Source organism: Marmota flaviventris, chromosome 16 (genome assembly GCF_047511675.1).
Source record: "Marmota flaviventris isolate mMarFla1 chromosome 16, mMarFla1.hap1, whole genome shotgun sequence".
Lineage (NCBI taxonomy): Eukaryota > Metazoa > Chordata > Mammalia > Rodentia > Sciuridae > Marmota > Marmota flaviventris.
This window is the reverse complement of record NC_092513.1, coordinates 712610-731926: the sequence shown is the minus strand read 5'-3', so window position 1 is coordinate 731926 and position 19317 is coordinate 712610. Positions and strand designations below refer to the sequence as shown.

The window sequence follows — 19317 nt, the reverse complement described above, 5'->3', positions numbered from 1 at the left end:
AGGGAGTCCTGGAGACATATGGCCAGAAAGCCTGTGGGAGGACGTGGAAACTCTGAGGGTCCCAGACAGCACCAGTCTGCCCCTTCCTGCCCATGCCTGTGAAGCTGATGACTGCCAGAGTCTACTGTGGGCCAGAACCGGAGCTGCCTTCTCCTCACTCGGAGGCCTGGGGAAGAATATGCTGATCGGCACATGAGTCCCCTGCATGAAACTCACAGACAGCACTCAGGAATGCCTGGAGAAAGTCCTACTTCACGGCCAGCCTTGTGCTGATTGACATATCAGTCAGAAGTGAAGATTGTACATGTAAAGTCAGGGTAGCAATATGAGCAAGCAGCATGTTCCTAAAGAAAAATACATAGCAAACCCAAAGGAGCTTTGGGAAAATTTTTAGGATTTAGGAACATTTGGTTTATATGAGTAGGCTCAATACACAATGAAGCTGCATTTTTACACACCACACCAGTAGACAAGACACTGGATATGGGAAATATCGGTGAGAGCACAACATAACCAGAATGCAGCTAAAAGTAAGTTTTAACCCAGAAACGTGTCAACCAAAGGTAAAGCTCTTAAAGAAGACCAAAAGAGACAGGCAGGCACCCCCTCCATGCTGGAACTGCCCATGGAGAGGACCTAACAGGCACACATTTCATGAGTGGGGTTTTTAAGTACAGCAAACATATGGCAAAGCAGGGCTTCCTCTAGGCTTTGGTACCTTGTAAGATAAGTTTTGCAGTATTTGTCAAATTGAAGTGTGTACCCCGCCATCCAGCAAGTTCACTTCTACTTCTGTTCCCTAAAGACACGTTTGCAAATCTATGTCACAAGATATACACAAGAATTTTTTTAGCATTATTTTGGTCAATGAAAGCAAACAACTAATTGTCTAAATATAATTAAAAAAAAAAAAAAAGTTGGTCAGGAGTAGAATAGATAACCTGTGCCATGTCGTTCAGCTGAGTATTGAACAGCGTGACAGCTGAGCACAGGTCCTTAGGTGCTCACAGGTGGGGTTCAGACATAATATCAAGCTAAGAAAAACACACAAGAAAAATCAATAGTGTTGACTGACAAAGATTTAAACTATAAAAGATTAAGCCATTTAATATGTAAATAAAAATTAGTGGTAAAGCTGTAATGAAACAAAGAAAAGACAAATCAGAATCAAAAGATAGTTGATATGTCTTCCTTAATACCAAGCCGAATGAACTTTTAAAGCATTATTCAAGGAAGAGGATTGCTGCATAAAAATAGTAGTTGCAAGTCTAAGTGTTTGTGCCCTTAAACAGCCTCAATCCACAAACAAGAATCAATAGACTACAGGAAGAAACTGATTATTACAGGAAGAAATTTTAGCTTCTCTTTAAATTATTGATAAGCCAAGCTGGCAGGAATCAGCCACAATATATAGAATTTGATAGAACCATTGCCAGCTTTGCCCTCCTGCTCACAGATGACATTGTCCATCTGACGCTGGTAACGGGCATTCTCATCAAATATGGAATACTCACAAAGGTTGGACATGAGTTAGGCCCTGATTCAATCAGTGAATTCCAAAGTGTAGGGATACCTGCCTAAAATTAAAAAAGAATAAAAGGTAGAAGTTTGGGCTGGGGTTGTGGCTCAGAGGTAGAGAACTTGCCTAGCATGTGTGAGGCACTGGTTTTGATTCTCAGCACCACATTATGAATAAATGAATAAAATAAAGGTCCATCAACAACTAAAACAATATTTGGAAAAAAAAGTAGAAGTTAATCATAAAATGATAAGTTCTTTAATCTCAGTATGTTGCGAAGTTGAAGAATACACTTTAAAATGACACATAGATCCAAAAAGACTTAGCAGAAATTTAAAAATTCTTTGCCAAGCACTGTGGTGCACACCTATAATCCCAGCAACTCTGGAGGCTGAGGCAGGAGGATCCCAAATTCCAGGCCAGTCTCAGCAACTTAGCTAGGCCCTAAGGTCTCACCTTAGTGAGACCCTCAAAAAGGGGCTGGGAATGTGGTTCAATGGCTAAGCACCAGTTCAATCTCCAGTACCAAAAAAGTTAAAAAATTAAAAAAATAAATAAAAATTATCAGAACTAAATGATAGAATTGTTTGCCATCAAAGCCGGTGGGATGTTTTAAAAGCAATGCCTTATAGGAGCTTTCCTCCATTTTTAATAGAAAAAGAAGAGAGGCTAAAAACTGATAATCTTTGATGGCCAACTTAGGAACAAGAAAACAAAGCCAAATGCATAGAAGAAAAAGATCTTAAGACACAAGAGCAGAGATAAATGATATGGTACACAAGACATCAAGTAGGGCATGATGGTGCACCTGGGGCCCAACTCGTCTGCTCGCCATAGGTTGCTTGAGCCCAGGAATTTGGGCCATCCTGGGCCACACAAAAAGACCCTGTCTCTATTCTTTAAAAAATTGGCCAGACCAGGTATGGTGTCACACACCTATAACCCCAGTGTTTGGAAGGCTCAGACAGGAGGATCACAACTTCAAGTCCAGCCTCAGCAGCTTAGGCCCTAAACAACTTATCAAGACACTGTCTCAAAATAAATAAAAGGGCTGGGAATGTGGCTCAGTGGTTAAGTGTCCCTGGGTTTGATCCCCAGTGCCAAAAATAAAAAAAGCCTTGGCCAAATGCAAGTTGAAGGCTGAGGCAGGAGGGTCTTGAATTCGAGACTAACCTGGGCAACTGAGCAAAACCCTGTCATAAATTTTTAAAAGTTGAGGGGCTGGGGATATAGCTCAGTGGTAAAGTGCTTGCCTAGCATGTATGAGGCAATGGGTTACATTCTCAGCACCACATATAAATTAATAAATAAATAAAAGGTCCATCAACAACTAAAAAATATTTTTTTTTTTAAAATGAAAGCTATTAAAACATTCTGAGGAAACAGTTGTAGCACTCCGAACAATGAAAGAGAAAGGTAGGTTAGAAACCCCTGACACCAGCCCTTCAAGACATGCACTCTCAACATACACAAAACTTCCATAGATGAGGAAAACGGATATTCCACTGATAGAACACTAACACCAAAGAAGGCAGGGAGAGCAAGCCAGGAGACTTGAAAGTGTCCCTGGAGTCTCTCTCAAACCCTAGATAAGCTGTTACAAGGCCGGATTAGTATTGCTACAAATAGAAATACATTCTGCTCAAGGGGAGTTTACTCTGGCAATGGAAAGATGGCTCAATATTAAACCTGCACGGATTAAAGGAGAAATCCAAAATAAAGTACACGATAATAGGGAATAGCAGATAAAGATGCTCAAAGCATTTGGTGAAGTCAACACCTGCTTGTGACTCCTGAAACTCTGCTACCTGGAAGTGGCCTTTACCCTGCCCTGACGCATGTCACTGGTAAGCTCTCCCACTGTTGAGGGGAGGAAGAACCCTGTGTGAGCACATCTCCCCCCCAGACAGAGGGAGCCACTGGATGTGGACATCACAGGAAGGGACGTCACACACATCGACATGAAGTCTCAACCACATTGGTAGCAGACCGAAATCTTCAGTGCAAGAAGCTGTCACACATCATTATCCAGTTAGATTTACTCTAGAAACACAAGGTTGTTGAAATTCAGAAATCAACACGTGCAACGTATGTCTTGAATACAATACAGGGAAATTTCCATGTGACTCAGGAAGTCCAGTGAAGCCTTTGTATAAATTTCAACACCCCATTCATGATTAAGACCTCTTAGCAGACTAAGAGGAAAAGGAACTCTAATTCTGAAAAACGGTTTGCTCAGCATAGCATACAGCCGTTGCCGTACTTAAACGTAGGATGTTGCATACTTCCCTCAAGACCAGGAAGAATGTGTCATATTTGAGTTACTAGCTCATCCACAAAGCAAGGAAAATGTTGGAGGTTAAAAAAGAAGGATAGCCTTTTTTAAAAAAAAATATTTTTTGGTTGTAAATGAACACAATATCTCTTTTTATGCATTTATTTTTATGTGGTGCTGAGGATCAAACCCAGTGCTTCACATGTGCAAGGCAAGTACTCTGCCAGTAAGGTATAGCCCAGCCCAAGAAGGAGAATCTTATTAGCAAACAGCATATATAGAAAATCTAAATAAGTTTACAGAGAAATATCAGTAGCTCCTTTTAGCAAAACTAATATAGAAAATTTTACCTTAACGTGCAGTAGCATAAAAACACAAAATTCTTAAGAATAAATGCATTTCCATTCCATTGTGGTTGAGGTGATGACATCAATCCTTTTGGAGATTCAGGAGTTCTTGGGTGGCCTCACCTCAGTCTTTCCTCCATAGTACTTTCTGTCCACTGAATATGGAACTTACTGTTGATAGTTCTTTTCTTTCAGCTCAGAAAATGTGGCTGCTCTGGCTTTGTGGCTCAGATGGGCGCAGCTGGTGTCCCTGTGGAAATTCAGCTTTTCTTTCTGGCTGAATCTGAGAGCTTTTCTTCATGATTGGTTTCCAAAACTCAGTTCTGATGTGCCTTGGCCTGGCTGTTTGATTTTACCCTGGTTTGGGATTAGCTCAGTTGTTGGGCCTGTGTAGAGTCTTTAGCCAGATGTGGGGACCTCTGCATTCGGTCCTCTGAGCACATGTTCAGCCCCATTGTCTTCCTGTCCTCAGATTCTGGAGCTAGGAGAATGTGTCTCTGTTGCAAACCCCTCACGCCCTGAGATTCTGGGTTGGACAGAACTGGTATGGACTGCCCTGCAGTGCCCTCAGCTCCCCTGTTACTGAGCCAGTACAGCCAGGTGTTCATTTCTGTTATTGGGGGCTTTCGTTCTAGAATTTATACTTAGTCCTTTTTTTATAACTTCTATTGGTTTTCTGAGATATTCTGTTTTTTTCGTTTGTTCAGAGAGAATTTGTAATCAATTATTGAAGCATTGTTCTGGTAATCCTTCTAAATCCTTGTTCGATGATTCCAATAGGCTCCACCCTGTTATTGACACAAGGTGACCCCACCAGTGGTGTCAGACCCATCCAGTAAGTCAGGGGGGAGGATGAGGCCACGGACTGCTCTTGGAGGCAGCCTGGAGGTCAGGAACCCAAGATCCAGGCTTCCTCTTGGGATGGGAATGCAGACATGCTGTGCTGGAAGGCTCCCCCCCAGGCCCAGGGTCCTGTACCAGTTACCCTCTGACCACAGTCAGAGTTGCCCCCTGTGCCATTTCCAGGACTAATGGTGGAGCCCATCCAGAGGAGCTAGGAGAGGCGTGGAGGACACCTGGTGGGGGCCAGAGGCCCTTTTGTGCCAAATGACCTGCACGGACATTTCTAAGCATGCTGCTAATCTATTCTTCCATTTCATTTACCAGCAAGTACATCCCAAGAATTAGAGTAAGCTTGAGTGACTGCTGCATGCTTTCTGTGTCTCTCACCATCTGATGTTTATAATAAATATTCTGTGACATTATCCCTCCTTAAAATGCTGAATTTTTATTTTACATTTTAAACAACGATGGAATTCTTAACTACACCTGCCCCACTTTTCATTTTGGAATTTGAGCTCCATCGGGGTAGGACACATGATCTTAGCACGGGATCATGAAGTTGAAACCTCCTCACTCTATGCTGCTTTAAAGCAAACCAGTGATTCTTAAAACACAGTAAGTAAATAATCTTAGCACATGAGATTTTCAAAAGGATCATAGCAAAGCTACATAGAGTTTATTAATGTGATAAAAATCTATGCATTTTGTTGCTTTTCAAACAAGTCCTTGGAGAAATACAAGTCCTGATATTGAAGCTGGATGGGCTTTTTAAATTCATTGGTCTGGACTATTTTTTAAGAACCTGTCTCAGTAATCACAAGGTGAAGCCCTGTAGCTGGAATGTTTCTGGCTGTATCTCCAGCCATGGCCTGTTCCTGGGAAGAGACCGTCTCCCAGGGAGCTCTAGATTCATGGCCTGGTTCTGGGCTTGGGCCCACCATTCTTGCCCAGGGGAGGGGGACAGGATACCTTCCTCCTGATATCCGTGGAGCCATGGAGATGGCAGCGTTGCTGTGGCCTGTCATGAAGTCCACATAGTACAGTCATGGGCTGATGAGAAACTAATCATACGGATGCATTATTTCTGCATATGGATAGTTAACATTTTTTTACTTCCTCACTTAATTTTTATTTAAACATGTATTCTGCATGGTCTGATGGAACAAAAATAGGATTTGGAGTCAGTCAGACATGGGGTTGAGTCCTGGTTTCCCTCTGCGGGTGGCCTTGGCAGATCCCTAACCATTCTGAGCAGTCAAATGGGATTTCAGCCATTGAAATTCCAAGAGTGCTGGTGGTTCTACATGCTGGGGATAGTGGATGAACACAGAAGCAGAAATTGAGGGCCAGCCTGGCAGGGACTCCCCTTGCACCCTTACCCCAGGTTTTTAGCACCTTGTTGAGGCCAGTGCATGTCCTGTGTTAGCAAGAAGGAATTGCATTACAGGGACAAAAAGGATCCCTTTTGGTCTTGTAGTCCCTATTTCAGTAGATGAATTGTCCTCCGCGTGCCAGGGTTCCAGCACAGAGATCTCTGCTTCTAGTGTCAGGGGTGGAGCATAGTGCAGTTAGCAGACATCTTCCACCTGGCCCAGTTTCCCCTGAAATGGTGGAGAGGGAGCTGTTGTCTGAGCTGACACTCTCATTACTGACACGAGTGCACAGTGGACCTTCATACAAGTGTGAATTGGGTTTGTGCTTCATCAGAATGCTTTTTGACAAGAGGCGTCCATCACAGTGGCTCTTTCATTTGCCACGGCAGAAGAGAAAAATGAAGTATCCCAATAATTGCATTATAGTTTCCTTCTTGTGGACAAGAAAGCAATGTGGTATAATTAGGTTTGATTGGAATGCACATTTCCGGTAAGATCCAAAATTAATGATGTTGCTATAGTGACACATCTGCCGCCACCAGTGCGTGAAACATAAAGTGATTCATTCGACAAGAGTAGACATCTGTGAACTACAAGGATGCAGACCATATTGACACTGACCAGAAATACTAGACACTGTGTGATAAATGAACAAATGATGCTGAAGCAGGAGGATGGATAATTTGTACTTGATCTGCTGGGAGAACTTTAATCTTCTCACTGGTTGCATTTGACAATGCCATTGTTTAAAGAACAATGCTGCAGAGAACTCATAAATTTTAACACTTCACTCAGGGTGCAACCTACTAAAGCAATACACTACTTCCTTTGTCAGGGAGTTTTTATCTTCATGTAGAATAAAGCCATTACTACAAACACCCACTAAAACAGCAGGTTTTTAGGACTTATATTTTAACTATAGCATCCCTTTCCCAAAAGTTCTGTGCTGTCCAGACTTGAGTCGCTTGTGTTTCTCAGGACAGTGTTGCCATGAGGGAAAGGCTGTTTCCAAAGTCTGTCCTAAAGGCAGCAGAGCATGGTGTATGTGTGCTCGGCAGCACAAACAAGGCTTGCAGACGTCACAAGTGGGAGTTAGCCGTGTTTATTAGTGTCCCCTGTGTGATGGCAATGAGGACATTTTCAGTTACAGCACACATCCCTAGTCAGATGGGTGCATTATTCACTGAGGTGTGTGCTTGGGTGTGGGTCCTACATAACATTCCAGGGTGTTTAGACCAGTTGAGATACCTTACACATACAGTAGCTGCACAGATGCTTGCGACTGGAAACCTTAGCTTCCAGGAGAGCCTGATCTATGGTGAATGTAATGTGGACTCTATTTATTTAAATAATGTTAGGTATTTGTGAAGACCAAGGCGTATTTCAGAGTTTGGTGAGTCGGTCTCATCACTTGAGAAGTTGTTTACATTCATTCATGGGATGGTCTAAGTAAGTTTCTTTGGGTGTAACCACTGATCATGCTTGGCTGTTTGCCTAGCTAAGGTCTTCCTGAGAATAGTATCCCTCTGGGTAAGAGTTGCTTTAGTTTATATATCACAGTCACCTGCCTACTTTTTTAAAATTATGGCCTGGTGAGTCTTGTTAGGAAACCAAATCACAGCCCAGTCACGTCTAATCAGTGTCTCTGCTGGTCGAGGGTGGCATCTGCCACTGCCCTGAGAGTGGTGCCTTCAGGACTCTACCTTAGAAATCAGTTTTCCTCTGTGCATTGCAGTCCAGGAAACCTGTTGTGCTTCTTCAAAGAGCCACTGCACTTTCATTAGAAATCCCAGACAAACCTGGGAACTTCGTATCATAACCACCCTGTTGCCGTTCTCTGCTATGGAGTCTCTTTTAAAATATATGTATTTATTTATTTTTTAGTTGTGGTTGACAAAAAACCTTTATTTTATTTATTTATTTTTATATGGTGCTGAGGATTGAACCCAGGGCCTCACACATGCTAGGCAAGCACTCTAATGCTAAGCTACAACCGCAGCCCCTTGAGTCTCTCTTACCATCTTGTTTTTAAGTTAATTCTTTCTTTTTTTAAATTTCCAGCCTAAGGGCCTATTCCCTTTTGTCATATTAAGATGATAAAAGTTTTAGAAATCATTAACTGGTTTAAGTCATGAAAAGATTTGAGATAAGGTTTGAAAAATAATTCTTATTTTTTACTTAACTGATTTAATCTTGTTATATTATCTACTATTGTACAAGAGGGCAAAGTAAGCCTGAAACTAAGAAGTTGTGAAATATTTTCAGAATTCCTCTTAATATTTAAGGAAACTATGTGCCTCAAAGGAATGTCTGGTAGTATTCTAATTTCGTTGGCCCTACAAGGTGTGAGTATCTTAATTGAGATGCCAAAATAACAAAGCCAAATTGTATTTGATGAGATATACTAGTCACTTATTTGAATTTATCAGTTTTAAACTGCTTTCAACATCATTTATTAGCAACTTAGCAATTTTAGGAGATGCAAAGTAATTATTCATAGTCGTTTGATGCAGATGAGAAACACAGAATGTGTCACTCTCTTAGCATTTGGGCATAACTGTGACGTCTCAGTACCATCCAAGACCCTCATTGTCTCAGACAGCAGCACTGCATGCATGAGAACCACTCTTGGTCCTCCTCTCCCATCCACTGCCTGGGCAAACCCGGGTCTGCTTCCACCCCTGGATTTGTTCAGTGTGGACATTACATGTGGATGGAATCATGCAACATGTGGCCTGTGTGTCTGGCTTCTTTGATTTAGCAGAATGTTTGCAAGTTCATCCATACTATAGTATTCCTTTTTATGACCACATAGCATTCCCCTATGTGGATATACCACATTTTATGTATCCATTTTTGAGTGGGGTCTGGGGGGCATTTGGGTTGTTCCTTATTCTTGCCTGTTAGGGATGGTCCTGCTGTGAACCTCAAGACCCTAGGCAAGAAAAAAGAAGTGGCATTCGTGTTGCAAAGGTTCTATTTGTGTGTAGATTGGTCTGTGTATAGGAAAACCAGAGGGATCCCCTAAAAATATGTCAACAACAATACTAGTGAGTTTGTAGGATGTAAGATCAATATAAAAAATGAATTGTATTTTATATACTAACAATGTTATTAACTAACAATGATACTAACAATGATATTAAGATGGCTACAGAGGGGCTGGAATCATGGCTCAGTGGTAGAGTACTTGCCTAGCACACGTGAGGCACAGGGTTCAAACCTCAGCACCACATAAAAATGAAATAAAGATATTGTGTCCACCTACAAGTAAAAAATAAATATTTAAAAAAAAAAAAGATGGCCACAGAGCTCCCCAAATTGATCCATAGATTCTACACGGTGCCTGTTAAAATCCTAGCTATCTTCTTTCCAGAATCTACAAGCTGATCCATTGGTTTTACCACATGCAGATATAGGAGAGACCATTGATAGCTCAAACAATCCAGAAAAGGAATAAAGTAGGAAGACTCATGCTTCCAATTTCAAAATCTACAAAGCCAGTCAAGACAGTATGGTACTGCATAAAGAAAGACACAGATGGATGGATAGAGTTGAGAGGCCATAAGGAAAGCTTTTTGTTTGTTTTTTTGTAGTCAGCTGGCTTTGACAAAGATGTCAAAGCATTCTTTGGGAAAAGGAACAAACTGTAAATAAAAAAAAAAAAAAAAAAGATGCTGTGCAAGAAATGAAGTTGAATTCCTTCCTTCCATCATAAACAAAATAGAGTAGATCACAGACCTAAATGTAAACATTAAAATTGTAGTATTTTAAGTTTCTCAGTCTTCAGAAATTATTCTGAGTTTTCCCTTTCATTCTTCTCAGTTCGGAATGAATAAGCAACCAATAAAAGGCTTTTAGGAATCTAAATATAGAGCTTTACAAGGTGGCTGGGCCCCATGGCTTAGTGGTAGAGTGCCTGCTTCACACATTGAGAGACACTGGGCTCTATCCTCAGCACCACATCAAAATAAATAAAATAAACCTAGAGCTTTACAGCTCAAACCTAAGACATCAGTAATCTTTTAAATGATTTTCAACTAAATGTACATATGTAACAGTACTTTGAGTATCTTAGCATCTGTCTAGATATGTCTGTGATAATGAGCACTACATTTCAATGGGTCTCTGAGCCATGTACACAGAATCACTCTCAAGATTTTCCTAAAGGGTGGTAAGAAGCAAAGCATAATAAATAGCATTGCAGAAGTTGAGAGCCTCAGCCCTGAAATATGTTCAGCAGGCTTAAAAAAGACAGTAACCAGGGCTTGGGTTGTGACTCAGTGGTAGAGAGCTCACCTAGCATGAACGAGGTACCAGATTTGATCCTCAGCACCACATAAATGAAAAATAGAGATATTTTGTCTACCTAAAACTTAAGAATAAATATTTTAAAAGGACAGTAATCAGAGTGCTGGGTTAGAAAAGTAGACACTTCAGAGCCCCAGCATCTTTGTCTAAAAGTGGTCTGAATGGAGTGATTGTAATCCTGTGTCTTTGTTTGGGGAAATACTTGTTGTTCATGTAGATTTATTGCATTTGGAAAAGCCAAATTTTTCTTCTCTAATAATTTCTGAAAAAGGATGCCCCAAATTAAATGGTATATCATGATTCATTACAAGCAATAACTTGAGTAGGTCACAGTCCACCCCCTTGCTTCCTGGCCACCATGAGATGACTGCCTTCCTCCTTCGTTCCTCTGCCATTAAATTCTGCCTTATTCAGACCCAGAGCCAAGGAGTAGCTGACCACCGACAGAAAGTCTGAAACTATGAGCCCCACAGAAACTTTCTCTCCTCCAAGGCATTTGTTCACAGTGACGAAAAGCTGACTAAGGCAGCCCATACACGTAGGTTCAGAAGATCTTTGATAGGGTGTCTCAGCCGTGAGCCAGGAGGCCCCCCTACTGTACCTCCAACACAGCTGAGGAGCATCTCAGCCCACCTAGCTGCTGCCTGCAGTGATATAAATTACTCTTCAAAGACAAATTATTCATTAAATCCAAAATATTTTATTATACTAATATTTAATCTCAAAACTTAAATATGGAAGCATCAGCAAATTTCATGTGAATAATAGAACTTGACAGTTTTTTAATAAGGAAACAGGTGTCAAAGTTGGTTTATCACCTGGCAAATGGTTACATAACTACCAAACCCTAACAACACAATTTAGGGCATCCTAACAACTTTGTGCCTAAACTTCTCTCTTGATTGTGGTAACTGTTCACGTTGCTGCTTCCCCACGTCACCATCCATGCATAATCCCTGTCTGAGCTCCTGAATGGCTACAGAAGCACCAAGGGAAGAAGAGGTTCTACAGTAGTTCATTGCTGCACATTCTTTCCATATTCATAGGGCAGTCAAGCTCCTGTGTTCTGTGAACACATTAAGTAAATCACTTGCATCTCATGTGTTTTTGTATATTGCATGAAATATGCATGACCCAGCTTTTCTACAGTCCCGATGATTATCCCTTTTGATGTCTCTGATGTAAATAAGCACCTCCTGGTAGCTGTCTTTCCAAAGCTCCCCAAAGGAGAGTGTGTTCTATCTTGCAGGTGATACCAAGGTATGCCCAGAACTCACCACATCTCTAATGTCTGTTCCTGGGCCTCACAGTACATAATTTTTCAAGATAGGCTGTCTTCTAGCTGATGGGCATGTCGACTAGGTTCCCATTGGTGTCTTCCTCAGCTGTGCTCTCCACTGTGACTGTGAAGATGGTGACCCTGCTTCCTGGTGTTATGCCTGTCTCTTTCCGAACAGGCAGAAGTTGCATTCATGCCATATAACAGATCTGGGAAGCAGAACCTAGAGCTCTTCATTTAGCTAGAGCCCTGCCCACTGTTGCAGGTGGAGCACCTCTCCTCCCACGGTCAGCATCAACACAGCGAGAAGAACAGCATGCAGGTACCTGGTGCATCAGCAAAACATCCTGGTTGCACAGTTAGCTCTCTGAGAACAGGCAGGTGCAGACCAAGATCCAGAGCTGAGGCCTTCCTTATGCAGTGCTGTGTTTTTGTCCTAGGAACTCTCACCCAGAATGAGATGACATTCAGGCGGCTCCATCTGGGCACTGTCTCCTATGGAGCTGACACAATGGATGAGATCCAGACCCACGTCCTGAGCTCCTACGCACAGGTACGTGATTCATTTCTCCAGGAGCTATTCTCTAGGGAGGAGCTAAGACCCTGTTGAGCTACACTGAGCCTGTGTTATATCTCTGATTGTTATATCTTATTACAGTATCACTTAAATCATTAATTCTAATATTTCAATCCAGAAGTAGTTTTCAGTAAGCATTTCTATATCAATGTAGTCACAAAAGGGATAGAGGGCCTAAATCAATTACTTATATTTTTTCTTAGTGAATTATTTGTTAAAAAAGGTAATTCAATAAGCAGAATTTTGAAGAATTCTCACTAGATAACTGTCTTTAGTATGTTTCTTAACGGTCCCTTTGTTTTTCTACATAATAAATGAAACTTGAGCTCAAAATTTTAAAGAAATTCTTTTTTCATTAAACAAAAATAAAGTATAGTTCTATGAGTCCTCATATACCTGTCATTTGACACTCAACAATTTTCAGTACCTAAAGGATTCTATAGTTATTCTTTCTCATCATGTTTTGAAGTGATGCTCAAAAATCATACTATTATCTGAAAATTATTTATTACATGTCTATAATAGACAAAGATTTGGGGTTTGGTAAGATTTACAACCTCCCAAGAGTTCTCTGAGGTGTCGGCAGGAATTGTGTGTGCTTTTTTTGTTTTTTGTTTTTTTCTGTACAGGAGATTGAACCCAGAGGCACTTAACCACAGAGCCACATCCCCAGCCCCCTTTTTAAATTTTATTTCTATTTATTTATTTATTTATTTTGAGATAGGGTCTCGCTAAGTTGCCGAGACTGACTTTGAACTCGCAATCCTCCTGCCTCAGCCTCCTGAGCCTCTGGGATTACAGGCCTGTGCCACCACTCCTGGCTAGGAATTATGTGCTTTGAATGTGAGGATGACCTCTGTGATCTATTCCTGGGTCTGGCTGCTTCTCACAGTATGTGTTTCTAACATTAAACTGTGTGTAGATCAAATGGAAGGTTCTCACAGCCCTGGCCCCAAGTAGTATTTGAATCTCATTCATTTGGATTTTTTTCTACCTGTCATAATTTTGAAGTCACTGATTCAGTATAATTAAACCTAGCAGTTCAGGGCCATGTATTTAACCTGCCAGGTACAAAACTGTGGTCTGTTACGAATTTCCCCTTCTTAGGTCATTTCTCTGCCTGTTTGTTGGTTTGCTCTGAATGCAGTAATCATATCACCTTGAGTCCAGACCTTGGGTTTCAAGAAGTGCATAGCTTAGCTGGGTGGTCAGAGCTCATGTCTTGTTGGCCAAACTTGTGACCCTGGCCTAGAGCCAGGGAACGTCTTACATGTACTCATTCTCTCCAGAAGGCTTGGCACAAACTAGGCTGAATTGCACTTTGCCTTTGCAGTTCTCCACTGTGACAGGTCAGAATCCCATTGCCGGTAGTGGGTACTACTATTTGGAAACCTCTCCTCTGAGTTGCTACCAGTCGGCATGTATTATACCCTTGAGGGTTGCCACATAAAAAGACCTCATTTTCGTGTGTGTGTGTGTGTGTGTGTGTGTGTGTGTTCTTTGTATTTATTTATTCATTCATTCATTTGCAGTGCTAGGGATCAAACCCAGGCCCTCATGTATACTGGGCATGTGTTCTACCAGAGAGCCACATCCCTAGCCATAGATTATTCATTAATAGAAGAGAAATCTGAAACAAAGGAGTAAAGCTTCCCTTCTCTCCTAGAATTCTGTGTCTATATTGAAGTAGTGCCTGCGTACATCTGTTTTTCTAATCTATATTATCCATGAATATGGTTTTAGTGGTTCCAAATAAGTCATTTTAACAGCAAAAGTTAAAAGCAGAAAAGATCAAAAATGGTTACAAAGACAGATATTTAAAGTTTATACCTAAGAGGACTTTAAAGGTCATTTCTACTAAAAGCTATCTATCTGTACACAGTACTTTGTGTGTGAAGTTGATGTCATCCTTGTTTTGTGTTCTGCTTTGTTAGTGAGATGACAGTGGTCTAGTAGATCCACTGTAATGCAGCACAGATCTTTTATAACCTGGTTACATTCCCCTCTGGAAGCACTTGGTGATGGAGGGCATAGTCTTTAATGGAATTTGTGTGGAATTAGATTGTGTAGGCATCAGTAAGCATAATTCAGAAAAGGGGAGCGGCTGGACCTCTCTGCTGCAGGGGCAGTGGCATTGGGAACCCAGTGCAGGTGTGGGGCTGGCAGCTCTGGAGGGCAGTGAAGGGCAGTGCAGGCCGAGCACCAGGTAGACCCTCTCTAAGCAGTAGAAGACTCGAAATTCAGTGGCTCTCTACACCCAGTCCAGTTTCTTAAGATTGTCATGAACTGTCTGAAGTTACTAGGAGAAATGAGTGCAGATCCTATTGGGGTCAGAACAGTGTTCTGCAACATGCTGCTCAGGCAGGAGGTGAATCACAGGAGTTGTCACTTGGGGTGACAGTTAACTCACACTGCTGGGTCTGATGAGAGCCAGACGTAGTCACTGCACACAGTGGGCAACTGCTTTGAGGTATGAGGGGTCATTTCCTCTGAAGGAACCCACAACTTCACACGACTGCATCTCATTACCATTAGATGCAAACCTGACGCGCCAGTTCAGAGACGTACAGCCAGGTATGCTTGTGGTATGCAGGGAGGAGTGTTACAAGCTCCATCCAACTCTCAGCTTTATACCAGTTTGTCCATAGCATTGTTTGAGAAAGCAGAAAGATGTTGTGGCCGTTGCCATTCCATTTAGTTGTCTAACTTGCTCTGTGTTCAGAAGCAAAGAACAGGAATTATTCAGGGTATAGCAAAGTCATGCCACAGATGAAGTGAGGTAAAGTAATAAGAAGTGGTCGGGTTTTAAGTTATAGCAACTATCTTGGTATGCTCAACAACCTAGAAATCCCAAAGCACTTTACATTCCTAAGACAGAAAAGTAGCTCAGCTGTGTAGGACACAGACAACCACTCTTCTTACCCTAGCAATTTCTTTTAGCTTACAAAATAACAGGTGTCAATAATCCCTGTGTCAGCATCTAGTTTTCTTTTTGGCCCATAATTACGTAATATCCTTCATCTTAAAGGTTCATCCTCAAACTGGTGGAAACAACCCCAGTTCAACCCCACCGAGAAGAGCCCAGTCTTCAACTCCCAAAGTCAGGAAGAGTGTCAGCAGTCGAGTCCACGAGGCAGTGAAAGCCATCGCCCTATGCCACAACGTGACCCCCGTGTATGAGTCCCAGGCTGGTGTCACTGGGGAGACTGAGTCTGCCGAGGCAGACCAAGACTTCAGTGACGAGAACCGCACCTACCAGGCGTCCAGCCCGGACGAGGTGAGTTGCGCTCCTTAGAAACTCTTGCTTCAGGAAGTTTTTCATGGTGCAGAGCCCTCTGACCTCTGTGGGCTGGTTCTCTCTGGCATGGGGAGCAAGGACAGCGTCCCAGCCTCCATAACTGCTCCTTCTGCAAAGGTGAGAGCTGCCTGCCCGGTCTAGTGCATGCACTCCTCGGTCCTAAACTGTTCCTACCTCCCAAGGTAGCTGAGGATTAATTACAGGAAATAACATGAGAAAAACATGAGTTTTGAGTTTTATAAACTAACTTGTGACCAAGGCAGATCTACATAAAGCTGTTGAAACTTGGGACTGTTATACACTCTGTCATCCAGTTTTTTTCCTCATCTCCAAATGAATCATCAGACTTACATATTAAATGTCCAGATATTTTGTCAGAATTTAGATACAGTGTATCTATTTCAAAAGAGAACTCTGCTGGGCATGGTGGCTGACGCCTATAATTCAGTGATTCGGGAGACTGAGACAGGAGGATTGCATGTTCAAGACCAGCCTCCCAGCAACTTGACAGGACCTTGTATAGAAATAACAAGGACTGGGGATGTAGCTCAGTGACAAAACACCCCTGGATTTAATGCCCAGTATTAAAAAAGATAGAAAATTAGTATCTTAAATAATTTCAAAATTTAAGAGACATGGTAAAAATCTTAAATAAGGTAAATTAAACCTTTCTACCTTTACATCATTCTTAATAATTTTTAGAGTGGTAAAATTCATTACTAAATCTTTTTAATACCTCTGCAGTCATAGCATATTTCATGTACAGCTTGGTATATACTCTGTGCCCTCGAGGAACTCGAGATAGAGTAGTCAGACCAGCTGTGGAATCAGGGTAAATAAACTGCTGCTTCAGGGACCTTGTCAAACTGGGTCACCTATGTGAGTAATCGGAGGGAAAATGCCTGTAATCAAAGTGAAAAGAGGAACTCAGACCCGGATGCTCAAGAGAGGGGGCTGTTGGTTCTGGCGAGCAGGTTTATTGCAGAGGAGAAGTCTCTGCTCTGTAAAGCATTTTAGTCCAGAAGCAAGGTGTGCCTCTCACCCACCCTCACAGCGCTGGGCTGTCAAGTGTGGAGGTATCACAGGTCTCACCAGTCCTTTTCTAGAGCATATCCAAGAAAAATGAGAACATGTGTACACTCAGCTACTTGAACACATGTGTTCGCAGAATTGTAGCCAACAGGTGGGAACAGCCCCAACTGTAGGTGGAGGGGCAGAAGGTGGTCTGCCCACACAGCAGAGGAGCAGCCAGTCCTGGAAAGAGTGCTGCAGCACGGAACCTGGGGAATGTACGTTCAGTCACAGGAGGCCACATGGCCTGCGATTCCATGTATACAAAACGTCAGAACAAGGAGGGTGCCGGGAAACAGCCAGGGAGTGATGGCAACAGGTCGGGACATCTTTTTAGGGAGAGAAAATGTTCTAAAACTGACGGTTGTGATGAGCGCACAGCTCTGTGCATGTACAGAACCCAATAAGTTTGGTGCTGCGGTGTACAGACTGCAGCCTCACAAAGCCACAAAAGAGAAGCTTCAGAGTGAGTAGACAGGCCACACAGATAGGAGGAAAGGGCACTGACCCCAGGGCTGCTGCACAGCTAGCCAGCAGACCTGAAGGAGTGTGGGGCACAGGGCATTGAGGACAGAGAGGCCTGAGAGCACACAGGTCCCTGGCAGTTTACACTGCCGAGGAGAGCAGAACCTTGCCTAGAGGGGTGACAGCAGGTGAGCACAAGGAGGGTGGTACGTGTGCCACGGAGTTCAGCACTTGACCCATATGTCTATTTTGCCAGTGACGGTCACACAGAAGATACAGCTTGAGAAACTTGTCAGGAAAGGGTCCTCATGAACACCCAGAACAAGTTCCCCACCCCAGGAAGATGGGAGTGAGCAGATATTTGTGCGCAGAGAATGGAGAGGGAGTCCCACTCCTTCCTGGTGCGGAGGGCCCCACCAGGGGTAGGACGTCACCCAGAATCAGGTCTCCCTTATCTCCTGCAGGCTCTGGAAACAGAAGGGTTCTACTTGTTTGGGTTAGAAGAAAACAGTGCCGTCATTTCCTTTCTCCACAAGGGCGCTGTGACTGTGTCTTTCCTGGGGCAGGATGGGGTTTCATGTCAGCAGAGTTCTCAATTCTGTCTGGATGCAAACAGGTGGGTGCCTAGGCTTTTCCCTTAGTAAGTCATCTTTTAACACATGCACACTGGCACCTGACTCCAGCAGCGCCAGTCATTCTTGAGAGGTGTGGGGCTGGCAGCTGTCCAGAAATGAGGAGAGCTGTGTCCTGCAGACCGTTCTCTGAGCTTGCCGTCAGGGTTGAAGACTGATGCTGATATGAGATAAATGGGTGGTCGTGAAGACGTGTCACCCTCTTCTGCTGTTGTAAGGTTCTCCAGTACTTCTGCAGGTAGTGGCTCTTGGTGGCTCCTCCTGAAGTTGGTCCTTGGGATGTAAGACATATGGCCCCAGTTGCCTTTTTCTGGCACATAATGATAAGGAGTCGTGAAATGAAAGCCTAAGTGTACCAGCAGATTTGTGATACTTTACAAAGCGAATGTCACTGCTGTCTTTGAAACAAGCCACAGCACTGGAAGTTCAACAGGAGCCGATTCCTGAAGTGTGGCAAGGCACATCCAAAGTTGAGAAGGCGTTTGTCCTCCTGGTACATAACGAAACTGACAAGGAACCGGGTCTTTCTTCTCAGAGGACACTGACACAATCTGCGATAACTGGAGTTTGTGGAACTGTTGGGATTTCCCAGAGGCTCCAGAGTGAACTCCTCCGTTGTGGAAAGAGGGGAAGCTGGGGTATGGAACTGAGCACCATTCCTTGCTCCTGCTTTCACTGCAGCGACTCTTCTCAGCCCTGCAGCTGATGGCCCAGCGTTCAGGTCCCCTCTGCCACAGTCCCACTTGTCTCCTGAGTCATGTCGATCAGTGAATCCGCACCGTCTCTGGTAGCTGTTTCAGTACAACTTGTGGGATCGTGTGTGTGTCAAGGTCTGTTGTTCAGGGGTAGGGAACTTAGGAGAACACCATGTCTCCACAACCAGGAGCAGAGTGGGGACCCAGAACTGACAGGCTGGGTGGGTAAACATACAGGACTCACCAAGTGCCATCTTCTTGGCTGAGGGCCACCAGGTGCCACCTTCTTGGCAAAGACTTTGAGACAGAAGTTATAACTGCCTTGTGAAGGGAAGAAAGCCTTTTCCTGTGAAGACAGGGCTGAGTGCTTTCACTGCAGCGACTCTTCTCTGTATGTGCTGTTGCCGAGCGACTAGAGGTTCTCACTCGCATGATCCCACGTTGGCAAAAAGCTACTTCCTGGCTGTAAGCATCGGGCACTGGGGCCGGAGACCTTCCAAGGAATATGTCATTGAAGATTTTAAAATACTGCACTGCGGGGGCTGGGGTTGTGGCTCAGCGGTAATGTACTCGCCTAGCACGTGCGAGGTGCTGGGTTCAAGCCTCAGCACCACATAAAAATAAATAAATAA

At 43.1% G+C, this 19317-nt stretch overlaps 1 protein-coding gene across 5 annotated transcripts in view; it reads left to right on the top strand.

Moving 5' to 3' along the window:
• Atp9b (ATPase phospholipid transporting 9B (putative)) overlaps nt 1-19317 on the top strand; it is a 256120-nt gene that overhangs the window by 189604 nt on the left and 47199 nt on the right. For all 5 annotated transcript variants that reach the window (XM_071602592.1, XM_071602594.1, XM_071602593.1 and 2 more), the window contains 2 exons: nt 12388-12500; nt 15553-15801. In XM_071602592.1, coding sequence (XP_071458693.1) covers nt 12388-12500; nt 15553-15801 — 362 coding nt within the window. The remainder of the gene's footprint in view (nt 1-12387; nt 12501-15552; nt 15802-19317) is intronic.